The 15,425-nt window shown below is 42.9% G+C and overlaps 1 protein-coding gene across 1 annotated transcript in view; it reads right to left on the bottom strand.

The window, feature by feature from the left end:
• Positions 1–15,425, bottom strand: part of LOC126452917 (hemicentin-2-like) — a 716,817-nt gene that overhangs the window by 42,959 nt on the left and 658,433 nt on the right. The window contains exon 13 of the mRNA XM_050091124.1: positions 7,733–7,875. Within this exon, the coding sequence (XP_049947081.1) occupies positions 7,733–7,875 (143 nt within the window). The remainder of the gene's footprint in view (positions 1–7,732; positions 7,876–15,425) is intronic.

Raw genomic sequence — 15,425 nt, 5'->3', positions numbered from 1 at the left:
TAGTGAGCATGTCTGCAGAGCGTTTTACATGCATTTTTCGGTGATTTACGTGTAGTTTGCAGGTCTGTTGGGTCTGCAATTCATTATTTCGGTAAATTTCGAGTTGACTCCTTGTCTGTACATCAATGTACCATCAACGGGCTGCATTATTTCGATAATTTACGAGTAGTTTGCTGGTCTTTAGGCTGTTTATTGTGACTCCAAGCACGCTAGGGCGAGTGTTTTGTTTGTGTAATAAATGAACTATGTGAAATCCGTCCCTAAATAAATTGTTCCAAAATAAATAAAGTACACTCCTTCCCCTCTCCAGAAGCTAGACATTGACCGCCATGGGACGACAGCACTCTCTGGTGGCATTACTGAGTACTAGGTCAGTTGGACTCCGTACCTCATTGTGAAGAGTATCGATGGAGCTACTGCCTCAAGTTATTTAAATAAAGACTGCTTGCAAATTAAAGACTTATGTCCATACTATCCAGCTACTGGACCCAGGTTGAGTCACTTTCTTGCTAATTCCAAGGAAGAGGTGGTGGTCAAACGAATGAGATGAGTGCAGGTAACCCAAGTGACCATTTTTTCTGCCATTTTCTCAGGTTAGTTTAGAAAGCCCAATTGACCTTTTTTCTGCCAAAATTTAAACTTCCCGCCATTTTGAGGGAGAGGGGAGGGGGAAGTTGACGGGTGGGGAACGTGTTAGGTTAGTGAAGGTAGCTCAATTGACCTACCTTCCCTCCAATTTTTGAATATCCCTCCATGACGGCATTGCGATGTTGCCACATCTCTCACCAACATCTTGGATCCGCCGTCTTGAATATATTTGGCAACAATGCAACCTGGGTTGGAGCTGCTCTTGACCCAGTACTTATTTGTACTGTTGGTTCGATGCTACAAATGTACAAATCTGTCAACGAAGACAGTTCGCTATTTTCTGCTACAGGCAGAACTGAAGGCTAAGACCAGTAATGTCCCAGACAGGAATGGGCACGATGACATTATCTCTGAAAGACTGCTTGAATCTGGCCTACAGTGATAACTGTATATGTGCAAAGGGCTGCCAGGATCTCATCCTTGAGGTTTAGCAGCAAATCAAATAAAAGCATGATTGTTTAGGCGCTATTGCACTCTTGTTGGCTGCCACATGCAACCTCACTTCTTTGTATTGAGGTTAATGAGAACAGCAGCTGCAACGACAGATATATTTTAGTCCGAGGTTGTGCCAGTCATATGGGCACTTCCAATGTTTCACGTCAGCAGGGTAGTAGACGGCTACTTGTAGCCCGAAGGTGCCTGACATTTCTTCCTTCAAACGTATCTGAGCGACATTTGATAGGCCACTTATCTGTCACAGACCTCCAGCTTTCACTCTAGGTAATTTACGGACTTGCAATCGACCCCCGTAGTGCCTCCTTTGATTCCAAGGGATATGTGTAGAATTTCTGACTGATCCGAGGAGGACTTACAACTTTTGAATTTCTACAACTTAGGAAGCATACAAGGCTCTGTAATCCCAATCAAGAGTTTCCCACCAGTTACTTAGCCTGTATGACAAAGTTTATTTAAATCACAAGCTTTCTAGTAATCAATGAAAAGATTCACAGGGTTATTGATAAGCATCTCCTATGTTTCAGAAGGCACCTGCAACCAAATTACAAGACACACAGTGGACAGAGCATTTCTCTGAGTCTTTATTGATGATACGCGCCACGGATGAGGCGTAGCTGATAGAACGACCACTACGGGGAAGACGTGCCAGAACATGTTGAGAAATCGTCCGCTCCGTACTGCTGTATCCAATTATTCTGGGCCTGCAGCCAGACAACGAGTGCCGAGATTTCCAAAGCGGGACTCTTCCATAGCGTCTTCCCAGAGAGCAGCAGCGGTAGTAGCAACTGCGGCTTCAGTGAATTGCGTGCACATATTGACGTTTGCCGCATCACAAACAGTGACCTTGTTGAGCACCCACAATGTGAGTTAAAAACTTGGAGAAATGCTCTGTCCGCTGATACGTGTAAATTTTCTGTATGTACTGTAGTTTTCGTGCAGTCATCCTCTGAAACGCAATATTTCTTACTGTGATACGCAGGAACTGCCGTATTATAAGAGAAATTATGAAAAATTTGTATGCTCGGCATCACCACGACTAATCGAAGCATAAAGTGAGATTCATTCTCAACGAAGTTCTTGTTACAGGCATGTGTGCTTGTGTTTCAAAGACATTTCTGTAAAACCGAACTTGGTGTTTGACAGCGTCTTGTAATATTTGTCAATGTTTCAGCTACTGTTGCTATCTCCACTGAGTTTCGCCTACCATTTTGAAGTAAGTTTCTAACACCCACCGAAGTACTGATCAATAACACGAGTACAAAATGACGTGATGATATAATAACACCAATTTTGTTGTTAAAGTACCAGTTGTAGAGAATAATGGATAGAACTGTTGGCAAGGGATCCCAGTTTCAGAAATCCGAATTCTATTGCACATTTCTCAAGGATTTAATACAACGCTTTTACGTAGAATCTTTTCTTAAGTAGAGGTATCACCAAAGTACAATGTTCATATGTCGAAAGGCTGAGATGCTAACAAAACGCATCGTAAGAATTATCGTGGTATGTAACATTCTAATGGATTTATATTTATACCGCCAAGGAAAGCAGATGTCACTGTTTTATTTTTAATTTTCTGGTTCTTTTCTCTTTCATAAAGTTTTTATGATGCAGAGCTTTCTGAGAAAAGGATATGTAAGGAATATAAGAGATGTACGTGACCCAAAGGTAGCTGGAATATTTTCAGCAGGATATGAGAAGTCAAGGTGAGATGAAAATAATATGGGATGTGCGGTTCTATGAATTTATTTTAATACTTCATGGGAGATGGAGTTTTATTGGGATTTATGTGAGATAGAGCATATTTTAACTTGTAATTAAGGACACAAGTTTAAGAAAGGTGTGAATTTCGGTTATGTCGCGATTGACGGCTGCTGCAGATCTAGGGTCTGTCATTCCTTCTGTTACATTACATTCGAAATGAAATATGCACGCATCAAGCTATAGCTCGAGAAACAAAAATATCACTAACGAAAAACACTTATCACAAAAGCGTGTGCCATGGGACATGCACTGAAAGGCAGCAACCCTTCGTGGGATGTGTGTTCGTCACAGAAAAACCTCCAATGTCATCCCGTCACTAGTTGCTCTCTTTATATGTTGGGATCTGTATACTACTTCGCCCGCTACGTTGTCAGACTATTCAATGGAGAAAGATATTAAGTAAAATTACGTGGTCCCCGCTGCTTCTCTCAGGCTCTACTCCGCGATGCCCTTCCACCTAGGTGTGCTATTCGCAAAGCGTTCTGTAATAATCTCTGAGGAATTCAGATAATGCAGATAGGACGTGGTGGAAATTACCGATTTCAGTTAGTAATTGTCCATATTTAGGTACATTTATATATCAGTTAAACCTTCGAGTCAAAACATCTCTGCCAACTGATATTGTCATACTCTACTTCAAATTCATTCACTCGCCGTACGTATTTAAATCAATTATTTTGTGATGTCAACTGTGAAAAAAGTTTTATAATGTGTCTATACGCTTCAATACTGGTTAACCAGCTACATGACTTTCTCAAATACACTGCATGACCAAATTAAAGCCTCACTTTCTCGAACCCTCGTATCTGCCTCCCATTCCAACGTACAGTTTTAAATTTTGATTTAAAGGTGCCCAGAAGTTTTCTGTGTAACGCCTGCAGTGCGCTCAAGGGCTTAGCAACGCTACAAACACCAAGGTGTGGACACGCGCTAGAAAGGCCATAGCTCAGAAGTTCAAGTGACCTGTAAGACTCACTCGATGGGAAGTTCATCACAGCCCGTATTACGTACATTTCGCTCGTTCTTTTGACGCATTACGATGGAAGTCAGAGCAGCGTCACGCAGCGTTCTAAACAAGCTGTTTTCTTATGAGTTTCTGAAGGTACATTTGCAGTGTGCTCAGCAAAGGTGCGTGGTGACACCGAGAGCGTTGCCGAACTGGGGGAACCTTAGAATGACTTAGGGACTCTTTGCCGTTTTATTCACAATCATGTTGATATTGCAATCCCACTCCGGCCCTGTGATACGCCGCAGGAGGACGCGAAATTCAGATCCTGTCGAATGGTTTTCAATGGTCCCTGGAGACTTCATCCTGTATACCGGAGCAACTACACTCCAAAGAGATCAGATCAAGTTCAGTGGGGTAGCAGCCCCACGATGTCCTTAGAGTAGGGTTGCAGCACTCAGGGGCTGGCATCAGCGTTGAACGTCATCAAGAACGTCATCCTGCTGCTTATCGCATTGTGAACTGTCGTTATCACCCACGAAATGGGTGGGAATCAAAGCCGAAGGGGAAAGGTTAGTTTCTTTGATGCCCTTTGTGCTACTCTCCGAGCTCTTTTCGTGTCGGTTCTGAATAGCAGTTAGCCTGAAATGTTTTTCTCCGCCACTGCAATATATCCGTGTGCTTTCAATGTTGAATGTCGCGGTTTTGACATCCCGCGCAGAGGCGTCAAAAGTAAGGGTGAAATGTGGGTGGGAGGGACTATGACGGCGTTCCCATTCGGTAAAACATTCATGGTGGCGTAGAGCAGTATTATGATGAAATTTGGTGCCAATATGAAATCACTAATCCACCTTACAGGTTACTTGAACTGGGCTGTGGCCTTTTCTCGACACCTTTATGTATGAAGCGCTGCCTAGACCGACGTTGACGTCGTAGAACCCAACCTAAATTGCAGTGTTACAGAAGAAGTTTCTAGGCACCTTTGAGTCAAATTTCAGTCGTATGCGTTGGAATGGGAGATAATTAGCGGGGTTCGAAAAATGATTCTTTAATATTGTTGGGCAGTGTATTTACGTCTCTACCATTTCAACCATGTAAAGTGATGATGTTCCGAAGCAGAAAAAATCCATTTTTTACCTGTAGACGCTCAACAATCAACTTCTCTATACAAGGTGGTCCATTGATAGTGACCGGGCCAAATATCTCACGAAATAAGCATCAAACGAAAAAACTACAAAGAACGATACTCGTCAAGCATGAAGGGGGAAATCAGATGGCACTATGGTTGGACCGCTAGATGGCGATGCTATTGGTTCAATGGATATCAACTGCACTTTTTTAAATAGGAACCCACATTTTTATTACATATTCGTGTAGTACGTAAAGAAATATGAACGTTTTAGTTGGACCACTTTTTTCGCTTTGTGATAGATGGCGCTGTAATAGTCACAAACGTATAAATACGTGGTATCACGTAATATTCCGGTATTTGTTTCGTGATACATTATCCGTGTTAAATTGGACCGTTTACCAATTGCGGAAAAGGTCCATATCGTGTTGACGTATGGCTATTGGGAAAAAAATGCCCTACGGGCGTGTGCTATGTATGCTGCTCGGTATCCTGAACGACATCATCCAAGTGTCCGGAACGTTCGCTGGATGGTTACGTTATTTAAGGAAACAGGAAGTGTTCCGCCACATGTGAAACGTCAACCACGACCTGCAACAAATTATGATTCCCATGTAGGTGTTTTATCTGCTGTCACGCCTAATCCACACATAATTAGCAGACAAATTGCACGAGATCGGAAACCTCAAAAACATGAGAATGCTACATCAACATCGATTGCACCCGTACCATATTTCTAGGCACCAGGAATTGCTTGGAGACGACTTTGAACGTCATGTACAGTTCTGCCACTGAGCACAAGAGAAATTATGGGACGATGACAGATTTTTTGCACGCGTTCTATTTAGCGACGAAGCGTCATTCACCGACAGCGATAACGTAAACCGGTATGATATGCACTATTCGGCAACGGAAAATCCACGATGGCTGCGACAAGTGGAACATCAGCAACCTTGACGGGTTAATGAATGGTGCGGCATTATGGGAAGAAGGATAATTGGCCCTCATTTTATCGATGCCAATCTAAATTGTTATATCCTAGCCAGTAATGCCACCCGAGCCCGCTGCCAAAAGGTTGGTAGCATCAAAGTCCGGACACCGTCCACATAAGCAGCGCCAGCGAGACAGGAAATCGCCGCAAGTCTGCGCGCGCCACCGGTGGCTTCTGGCTTCTTAAGCGCTGGAGTCGCGAGCGCTAGGACAGTTCTGTATTCGCCGCTCAGTTGTATACTCGCCACCGAATTGTGTACTTGCTAGTCAGTTGTGTGTTCATCGCAGCAGAGTTGTTGTTTGTCGTCAGCCGACGCTGACCTAGCCGCTCCGACTCGAACTAGACAGATTTCTGTAGACACGGAGTTCACTACTGTGTTGCTGTATCTTCGTTAATAAAGATAAGTACCGACTTTTATTTAATCAGAGTGTTTGGGTTTTCATCTTTCTGTTCACTGTTCCAGCGGACCGGTCGGCCCGCTATTAAAAGTGTGGCGGTGACTTCGTAAGCTGTTTCTACAGCGAATTGCTTGTCGCTACGAACTCCGCCACAAAACTGGCGACGAGGATGGGATTACTGGCTAGGATATAACATAAATGGTGCAATGTATGCTGATTTCCTACGTAATGTTCTACCGATTTTACTGCAAGATGTTGCACTACATGACAGAATGGCGATGTACTTCCAACATGATGGATAATCAATGTTTGGCACATAGCTCGCATGCGGTTGAAGCGGTATTGAATAGCATATTTCATGACAGCTGGACTGGTCGTCGAAGCACCATACCATGACCCGCACGTTCACCTGATATGACGTCCCCGTATTTGTTTCTGTGGGGAAAGTTGAAGGATATTTCCAATCATGATCCACCGACAACGCCTGACAACATGCGTCAGCGAATTGCCAATGCACGTGCAAACATTAAGGAAGGCGAACTACTCGCTGTTGAGAGGAATTTCGTTACACGTATTGCCAAATGCATTGAGGTTGACGTACATCATTTTGAGCATTTATTGCATTAGTGTGGTATTTACAGGTAATCGCGCTGTAACAGCATGCGTTCTCAGAAATGATAAGTTCACAAAGGTACATGTATTACATTGGAACAACCGAAATAAAATGTACAACTTACCTACGTTCTGTATTTTAATTTAAAAAACCTACCTGTTCGCCTAAAATTGTGAGCCATATGTTTGTGACTATTACAACGGCATCTAACACAAAGCGAAACAAGTGGTCCAACTAAAACATTCGTATTTCTTTACGTACTTCACGAATATGTAATAAAAATGGAGGTTTCTATTTTTTTAAAACGCAGTTGATATCCGTTTGACCTATGGCAGCGCCATCTAGCGGGCCAATAATAGTGCCATCTGGTTTCCCCCTTCAAGCTAGACAAGTTTCGTTCTTTGTAGTTTTTTTCGTCTGTCGCTTGTTTCGTGAGATATTTGGCCCGGTCACGATGAATGAACCACTCTGTATATAAGAGATTTCTTGCTGATAAGTTATCTGACAGCTTACATGGATTTCATAGTTACCTTTTAGTTCCACAAGAGCCTATGATATCACCGTTTAACCAGTTTCCTATCAGACTTTTCAGTTTTTGTCCACATGTTAAATTTTAATTATCCTCCATCTTAGATGTAGATATTCATTAGTCACTGTCGAGTAATCATCACCAGACGTTATTCATTTGTAGCGTATGCTTGCGAAGGCGCTTTGAAAATCTAAGTACACCACTGCTTCTCCTGTGAATGCTTACTGTTTCGTTAGGGCTAGCAGCGACAGCACTTACGGAGGCATGAGTGGCTGCAGCGACCGTCGTAGGGTAAACGACGGAGGGCGGCGTCGGCGTAGGGGTGGGTGAGTCGCTGACCAGCTGCCTCGTGTCCGCGGGCAGGGGGTGCTTCAGCAGGCCCAGGTGCCCTGCGCTCACGTCTGCAACAGCAACGCAGTGCGCAGCTGTAACTTAAGTCTGTTGTTTCAGGATTTGGTGCAAAAATACGAGAATACCCATAGGAATAAGAACTTATCTTAAATAAGCGTGTAACAGACTTCGCATCATGCCAACTGTAACAAGTTACTCAGTTTGCTATCGCACTTCTCCTAGTACAAAAAATGGTTCAAATGGCTCTGAGCACTATGGGACTTAACATCTGAGGTCATCAGTCCCCTAGAACTTAGAACTACTCAAAACTAACTAACCTAAGGACATCACACACATCCATGCCCGAGGCAGGATGCGAACCTGCGACCGTAGCGGTCGTGCGGTTCCAGACTGAAGCGCCTAGAACCGCTCGGCCACATCGGCCGGCTCTCCTAGTACATTATCGGTGACGTTAGATGGATGCCGTTAAAATAATTAGGACGACGAAATACTGCACGTCTTAGTTTCGATCTGTTCATTGCAATAACTGCGGTGTATAAAAGGGCTTTACTTTTTCAGTCTCCGATTTTACTGAAAATTGAGGTACGTATAAAATAAAGCATTATGTACAGCTATATGTACGTGAAGGAATTACTTTTTAAGATAATTACCATGGTGACAGGATTGACAAGTTTGGCGCTACTAAATTGCACCTTTCATATCCCTTCTGAGGAGCCACGTCGTAAAAATGTCTCGTAGTTCTACGTTTCAGAAAGTCACAAATCTTCTGCTCATCGCAGACAACAGTCAATATTGCGGCGTATAATGCTATTTTGTGAATAAACGTTCAAATTAAGATATGAGTTACACTTTCGTCAGGTTGCAAAGTTGAGAGGCAACACGCCACCCTTTCACCTTAACAACATTGTCAGTCAGATAAACGTTCATAGTTTATGTCATGATCTCGATGTTCCCCAGTACTATATTTGGTATGTGTGGTTTGTGACTTTTTTACAAGAGGAAATTGCGGGCGGAACGTTCTTGTAACTGTGTGTATAACCTGTAGAGAACTTGTACCTCAGGGGCCATAGCAGAGGTCAGGGAGAACAGGCAGAGAGATGAATTGGCGACCATAAACTCTGAGTGCAGTGACCAGGCTGTGTGAGTGATTCTGGGAAGCAGCACTCAGTGGTTCATACCTACAGAGGGACTTCTGGGCGTTGCACATTCACTTAGAGTCGGACAAGGGGGCGCTGGTTCGCAAAACTTTTTGCCTGGGCCAGATGGCATTCTGTCACGATGGTAGCCACTTGGCGGAAAGTGGGTGAAGGAACCATTTAGGAAAGACTGCTGTAAACTAAGCCTTTGTGCAAATGGTGGGAAGATCGTAGAACTCCACGCTTTCTTATGTTGGAACCTGGAACGATACGGATAGAAGGCTGTTGCACGTGTTTAGTGGAGACAAGAGGGTTACTACCCTGATGCCACGGAGTCGCCAGTTTCTCTTTGCGAGCAACAAAAACATAAATATTTCATTGGCACGACTGTCTGGGAAGATTAATATCCTTCTTTCAGAAACTGGAAACGGTCATCTTTGAAGGATTATATATCTCCGTAAATGAGGAACTGTGGTCCGTCCTAGGTAGATTTATTTTCTGCCAAAACACGGTCATGCTCATTGTGAGAACGACGCCTAAATAGTCTAAAGTCTTGTTTCAGACAAGAGAGATCTGGGTCACTGATTGTCTCCTCTCAGGATATGCTAAGTGGACGCTTGCTCCTCCAGCGTGAGAACCCTGGTGCTGTGTCTGTATTGGCTACCAGGCCAACAGGACAATCAAGAGGGGAGATTCAATGAGTAGAGGATAGTACTATGTATTTGTGCAATGTAGGGGTGGTTTCATTTTTGCTAATTAGGCTCCCGTACTGAGGTTTGGTGGAAAGTGGTTATGATTATTTGCCTTTCACATCTTCTGGTCCTCCGCTGGTGGGGAACCTCAGGTCTTTCCCTAATGAGTGAGACTTGTGGTCTGTATCTTTTGGTGGACTAACAGCCATTGTCTGCTTCCAACTGTACTGACAGCGGAACTCCAAATCGTCTTCGACATATTGTATGTCACTAAGTTGAATTTAATCGTCCTGAGTCAACCGTCTTAGTTTGACAATTCCACCACGCACGGTCGTGTCTGTTAGTCAAATTGATTTGACCAGACCAGCAAACGGGTGTATCTGGCACTGATCCACCCCACACCTAAATCTGCAGGGATTTCAGGGCTCTGATAGGGAAGTTTCCTGCGTTCTGATAATCAGTAGTTTGAAAATTTTTTGTGCACGCATCAGAAAATTACAGCTGCCACAGCACGCCACTCCTTACTCACAGTGCACCGTTTTCTGCTGCACCCTGAATCAAAGTGAAAGGGTTAAACACTACTGCACTGGCGTAGGCTTGTTGAATGATATCCACAGCTCCTGTTCGCAGGTGAACCGTAATTTGTGATATACTTGGTCGTAATTCAATGGATTGGGCCTCACAGAGGATTAATGTAAACAAATCACATTGCGTTGTAAAAGGAATTAACTCAGGGGGGAATTTGTATAGCTTGTCCCCAATGCATTATTTGAAAATCAAACACCATCCTTTTTCTGATTTGTGTTTATCATTTTTGTGTAAGATTTATCAGCTTGTTGAAGTTACAACGGCATCAATAAAACTTGTCATAATTTTGATTACTAAAATACGGCACTGTCCTCATTCATACTGCCTCGGCTATTCATTGTTTTTATTTTGTTGTGGTGATGTTTTGGTACACCAGTAATTTAAGGATCAGTCTTATTAAATCAGTTAATTTGGTTTTAATTTGAGTACTGAAAGTAAATCCAGGGATAGACAACACAAGTACCCTGAGTAAATTCACTAATGTCTATATAAAATTTACGGGTCTAGCTCACGATTTGAAAGTTTTTGAGAAGATAATCCTTTTCTTTATGTAAATACAACATTCAGCGACACTCAATCATATATTTATAATTAAAGCAAGTGACAGCTTCCAAATTATCTTTCCCATGTCGTTACTTTACGTTGTCAGGGTTTTTATTCAGTCCATATCTCAGCTCGGAGAGTAACATTACATGCTTTAACGGTGGTTAGGCAGACTTCTGTAGTCACTGCCACATGTGCGAACTTCAATGAGGTGTTCAGAAGATGTCTCAACGTACATGAGAGGTGTTGTTAGTGAGAGGTGTGATACCCCATTTGTCAGCAGTTGTAGAGGTAAGGGGGGAGGGGGGGGGGGAGAGAGATTGATACTTCACCTCCACTCAATATAAATTGCTTTTCCCGTGATGTCTTACTGACTCGTTAGCTCGCCAAATCTGGTCACCAAAGGATTTTGTTATTATGTTTGTATTGTGCAGAAATGATGAGAATGCCCATAACTGACAAATTAGTTCCGTATTTTGAATATACTGGCTAAGAAGCTAAAATGTCTCGCAAATTTCAAATTTCTGGGGCTTTACGATCTCTTAAGATGGAGAAGTCACTCACTAAGCATTGTGGAAAACAGTAGGATCTGCACATGGAATGTTATCGGTGATACTGCGTTTCGTAGTCAGACTACATCATTTTCTCCTAGGCACCCTTGATACTACAGCAGCAGCGTTGCTGTAATAACAGAGAAGGATAATTGTTGCTTATATGGCCGAGTTGTGGTGAGTTTGGCGGACGTTTTGTGGTAGAGTATACCAGCGAGCTAATTCTTAGCAGTTGCTGGATGCAGAGACGCAGGTACTGAGGTTAGTAGAAGGGGAGGGGACGACACCGTATTGTTCTTGGGGAAACTGTACCGTTTAGTTCTGGTGTGATTTTTCGACGTATATAAAGCTGAGTGTTATCCTGATATAATTTTCTTTTCTGATATTATAGAACGCTAAAAGCAATCTGCAAGCTATAGGGGGGAGGGGGGCTGGGGAAGCGAGGTTTTGTTACTGGTGTATATTTGAAGTCTGCTGTCTGGTAAAGAAATTTAGTCTGATACAGACATAACTGGATTATTACAAGGAAGCGGTAATTGTGTCAGAGTCATCTCATGGGTGAAAGAAACACTGGACACATTTATTTTTTAACCAGTTCATTAAAATTACGGAGCAGCAAAGCGTTACTCCCGATAGTCACTATCATTTCGTGGAGAGTGATGCATATAAGTCACGTAGCAGGACTGCGTCTATCAGAAACACCTGGAACGCGCGAAAGTCCTTAGCCTACATCGTAGTGTTGCCCAATTAACTCAACAATCTTTATAAATGTTCACTTGGGAGGCCAGGATAAAGCCCCAAGTGACTTCTGCTTCCTCCAGAGATGAAGAAATAATGTACGGTCGAAGTTTCACCTCTAATGAAGTACTGTAGGGCACCGTGGCAACAAGCGAGAAGAATTTAAGCAGTGCAAACACAAAAACTAATGCATCGATACGATAGACAGCTAAGTCACCATGGTTATTATGAAAACAAAACACAATACATACAGATAATGACTGTAATTCATCCCTTTATGTTAACTAGATACTTATTTATAGCTATATTCGAAACTGAAAATATGCTCCAGTTGTGAAAGACCATTGTTATAACAAACTTTCTTGTTTGTTTATTCATTTACTTTACATCTCCGGTGGTTATGTGACTATTGAGCCGTATCAGAGAAGACACTGATCTCATTTAAAGAGTAAATCTCTGATTGACGACGTTTCTCGAGAAGATTCGGATTCAGTAAACAGGCTGTTATCTCACAAGGTGGACTCAATTAAATACTTGTGCGTCCAGCGATCGTTGAATATTTAGATTTAAAGAACAGCAATCAGTCGACAAATACATCATTTACTGAAACTGATTGAGATTTCGATTATTACTTAGTCATCATCACCAGTGTAATTGCCAAATAGTGGCAAGGTCTCAAAGTGTCAGAGCATAAACACTGATAATTGACACAAGCCTATACGTGTAATTGACTACCGGCTGGGCAACAAAATCCAGTCAGTCGGCTGAGTTACGGATTGATCACCACTTGCACATTCTAGTTGTATCAATTTCCTGAGCTGTATGAACAGGCGGGTATGACTGAATAGTGCGAATAACGAAGAGGAGAGATTGGGAGACATCTGCTAAAGAGAATTTTTTAGTAATTTATAAGTAGCTTGTGCTTCAGTGAAGGAAACTCACTTGGTCTTTATGTTGACACGGCACTTCGTTGCGTAGATCGCTTGCCCATAAACCAAGGGCAAGAAAAGGTGGGCCATTTTGCTAACAGATTAAGTTGTATTGTAAGTAGGCTTTGTATTCTGGTCTGTCACGGCGAGACGAGGGTAAATGGGACAGGCGGTATTCTTCATCTACGATCATAAGCACGCTAACAGAAGGCATCTGCACGACAGTAGCGTTGATTTATCTCATCCACTCCTTCAAAAAACAGGAATTTTGTGTCCTGCAGGTGTTAGTGACGGTAGGCGTGATCTGGAAATATTTTCATCCTTGTGACAGAGGTTTAGTGATGCACTTCGGTTTGCATGCAATGGCAAATGCTGTAGGTGTAAATCACGTACCAGTGTGGAGGGTATCGCTCACGTAAAGCCTGGAAGTTAAACACTTTCAGAGTGTACAGACGCTACGATGGCCCGATTTCGAATCTTATATGAAACTTTCGCAATCGGCTTTTCATAGAAGTTATTATGATATTGCGATCAACTCAGGAGATTGCCCTCAGGTGAGGACACCTTTACATAAACCGGATATTTTAGCAATGGAATTAATCACATCTGGAATACCCGACTGCTGTAATAGTAATTCCGTGTGACTAAGCACTCAGCAACTTTGTGTAGATCTTTCAATTTGACGCCACATCGGTGACTTTCGTGTCCTAACACACCGCAGTAGTTCTACCAGTGAAAGAGTACCTACACTTTAACGTGGCTTCGGAGAGACGAGGTGTTCCTTGCGAGTCTTCCAATTACTGAGAGGTGAAGATTATGTTTGACGCAGACTGAATTATTTCCTGTTCCGGCCGGGTCTGATCCCACGGCCTTTGCTTTTCCACCCACTCGCTTTATCTTTAGACCACTTGTCCCGACACACGATTACTGCTACATCTTACCAAGAAGCTTTTTCCGTGAACGAGTGGATTGGAATGGTTGACAGTCATCTTGTTGGACCTTCGAGTCCACCAGCGCGCTTACTAATTTGGGCAGGTGGAGTTGGACTAGCCAGCATGGTCAGTGAGCTTAGCTTAGGCCTCTTAATTAAATAACAAATTAGTTTGTTTTGGAGGGGGGTTCGTGGGCTATCAGAATGTAGTGTAGATTACACCATTTCCACAGATCTGACATGATTATCCGAACCTGTGCTTTGTGACAAGAAACAGAACCTACCATGTTCGGCAGAACTGCCAATCTATAAAGCATCCTTTATGAACCTCAGAGCACTTACGTGAACACATGTTGAGGCTTCAGTCCAATGTAGCCTTAACAACACGTAATTGTGTGTAACTATACACATTCGTACTCAGAATGCATGGAACTTTCATGCAGTCAATTCACAAATGAGACACGACAAATTAAGTTTTTCTTGTAAAACGATATACTTCGTGTGACGTGCGATGCCTCAAATTTTGTCATGTCTGAAACAGGTTATAAATTTTGGTGTCCTGTAAAACTTATAGCAGCGACGATAGCATTTTGAAACCAGCGGAAAACGTGTTCCGAGAATGAATTACTTTACTCCACAAAATGTCACTGCTTGTAACAAATAGGATTTGTTCGTCGAGTGAATTTTACGTTTCCGTTGTACCGGGTGATCAAAAAGTCAGTATAAATTTGAAAACTGAATAAATCACGGAATAATGTAGATAGATAGGTACAAATTGACACACGTGCTTGGAATGACATGGGGTTTTATTAGAACCGAAAAAATACGGAAGTTCAAATCATGTCCGACAGATGGCGCTTCTTTTGATCAGAATAGCAATAATTAGCATAACAAAGTAAGACAAAGCAAAGATGATGTTCGTTACAGGAAACGCTCAATAGGTCCCCCGTCATTCGTCAACAACAGCTGTAGTCGAGGAATAATGTTGTGAACAGCACTGTAAAGCATGTCCGGAATTATGGTGAGGCACTGGCGTCGGATGTTGTCTTTCAGCATCCCTAGAGATGTCGGTCGATCACGATACACTTGCGACTTCAGGTAACCTCAAAGCCAATAATCGCACGGACTGAGTTCTGGGAACCTGGGAGGCCAAGCATGACGGAAGTGGCGGCTGAGCACACGATCAACACCAAACGACGCGCGCAAGAGATCTTTCACGCGTCTAGCAATATGGGATGGAGCGCCATCCTGCATGCCGGACTGTGTGGCAAAGTGGTTCTAGGCGCTACAGTCTGGACCCGCGCGACCGCTACGGTCGCAGGTACAAATCCTGCCTCGGGCATGGATGTGTGTGATGTCCTTAGGTTAGTTAAGTTAAAGTAGTTCTAAGTTTTAGGGGACTGATGATCTCAGCAGTTAAGTCCCTTAGTGCTCAGAGCCATTTGAGCCAATTTTGAGCCATCTTGCATAAACATCGTACTTTCCAGCAGGT

This window comes from Schistocerca serialis, chromosome 1 (assembly GCF_023864345.2).
Source record: "Schistocerca serialis cubense isolate TAMUIC-IGC-003099 chromosome 1, iqSchSeri2.2, whole genome shotgun sequence".
Taxonomy (NCBI): Eukaryota; Metazoa; Arthropoda; class Insecta; order Orthoptera; family Acrididae; genus Schistocerca; species Schistocerca serialis.
Note: the sequence above shows the minus strand (reverse complement) of the source record. Positions and strands in the feature narration are given on the sequence as shown.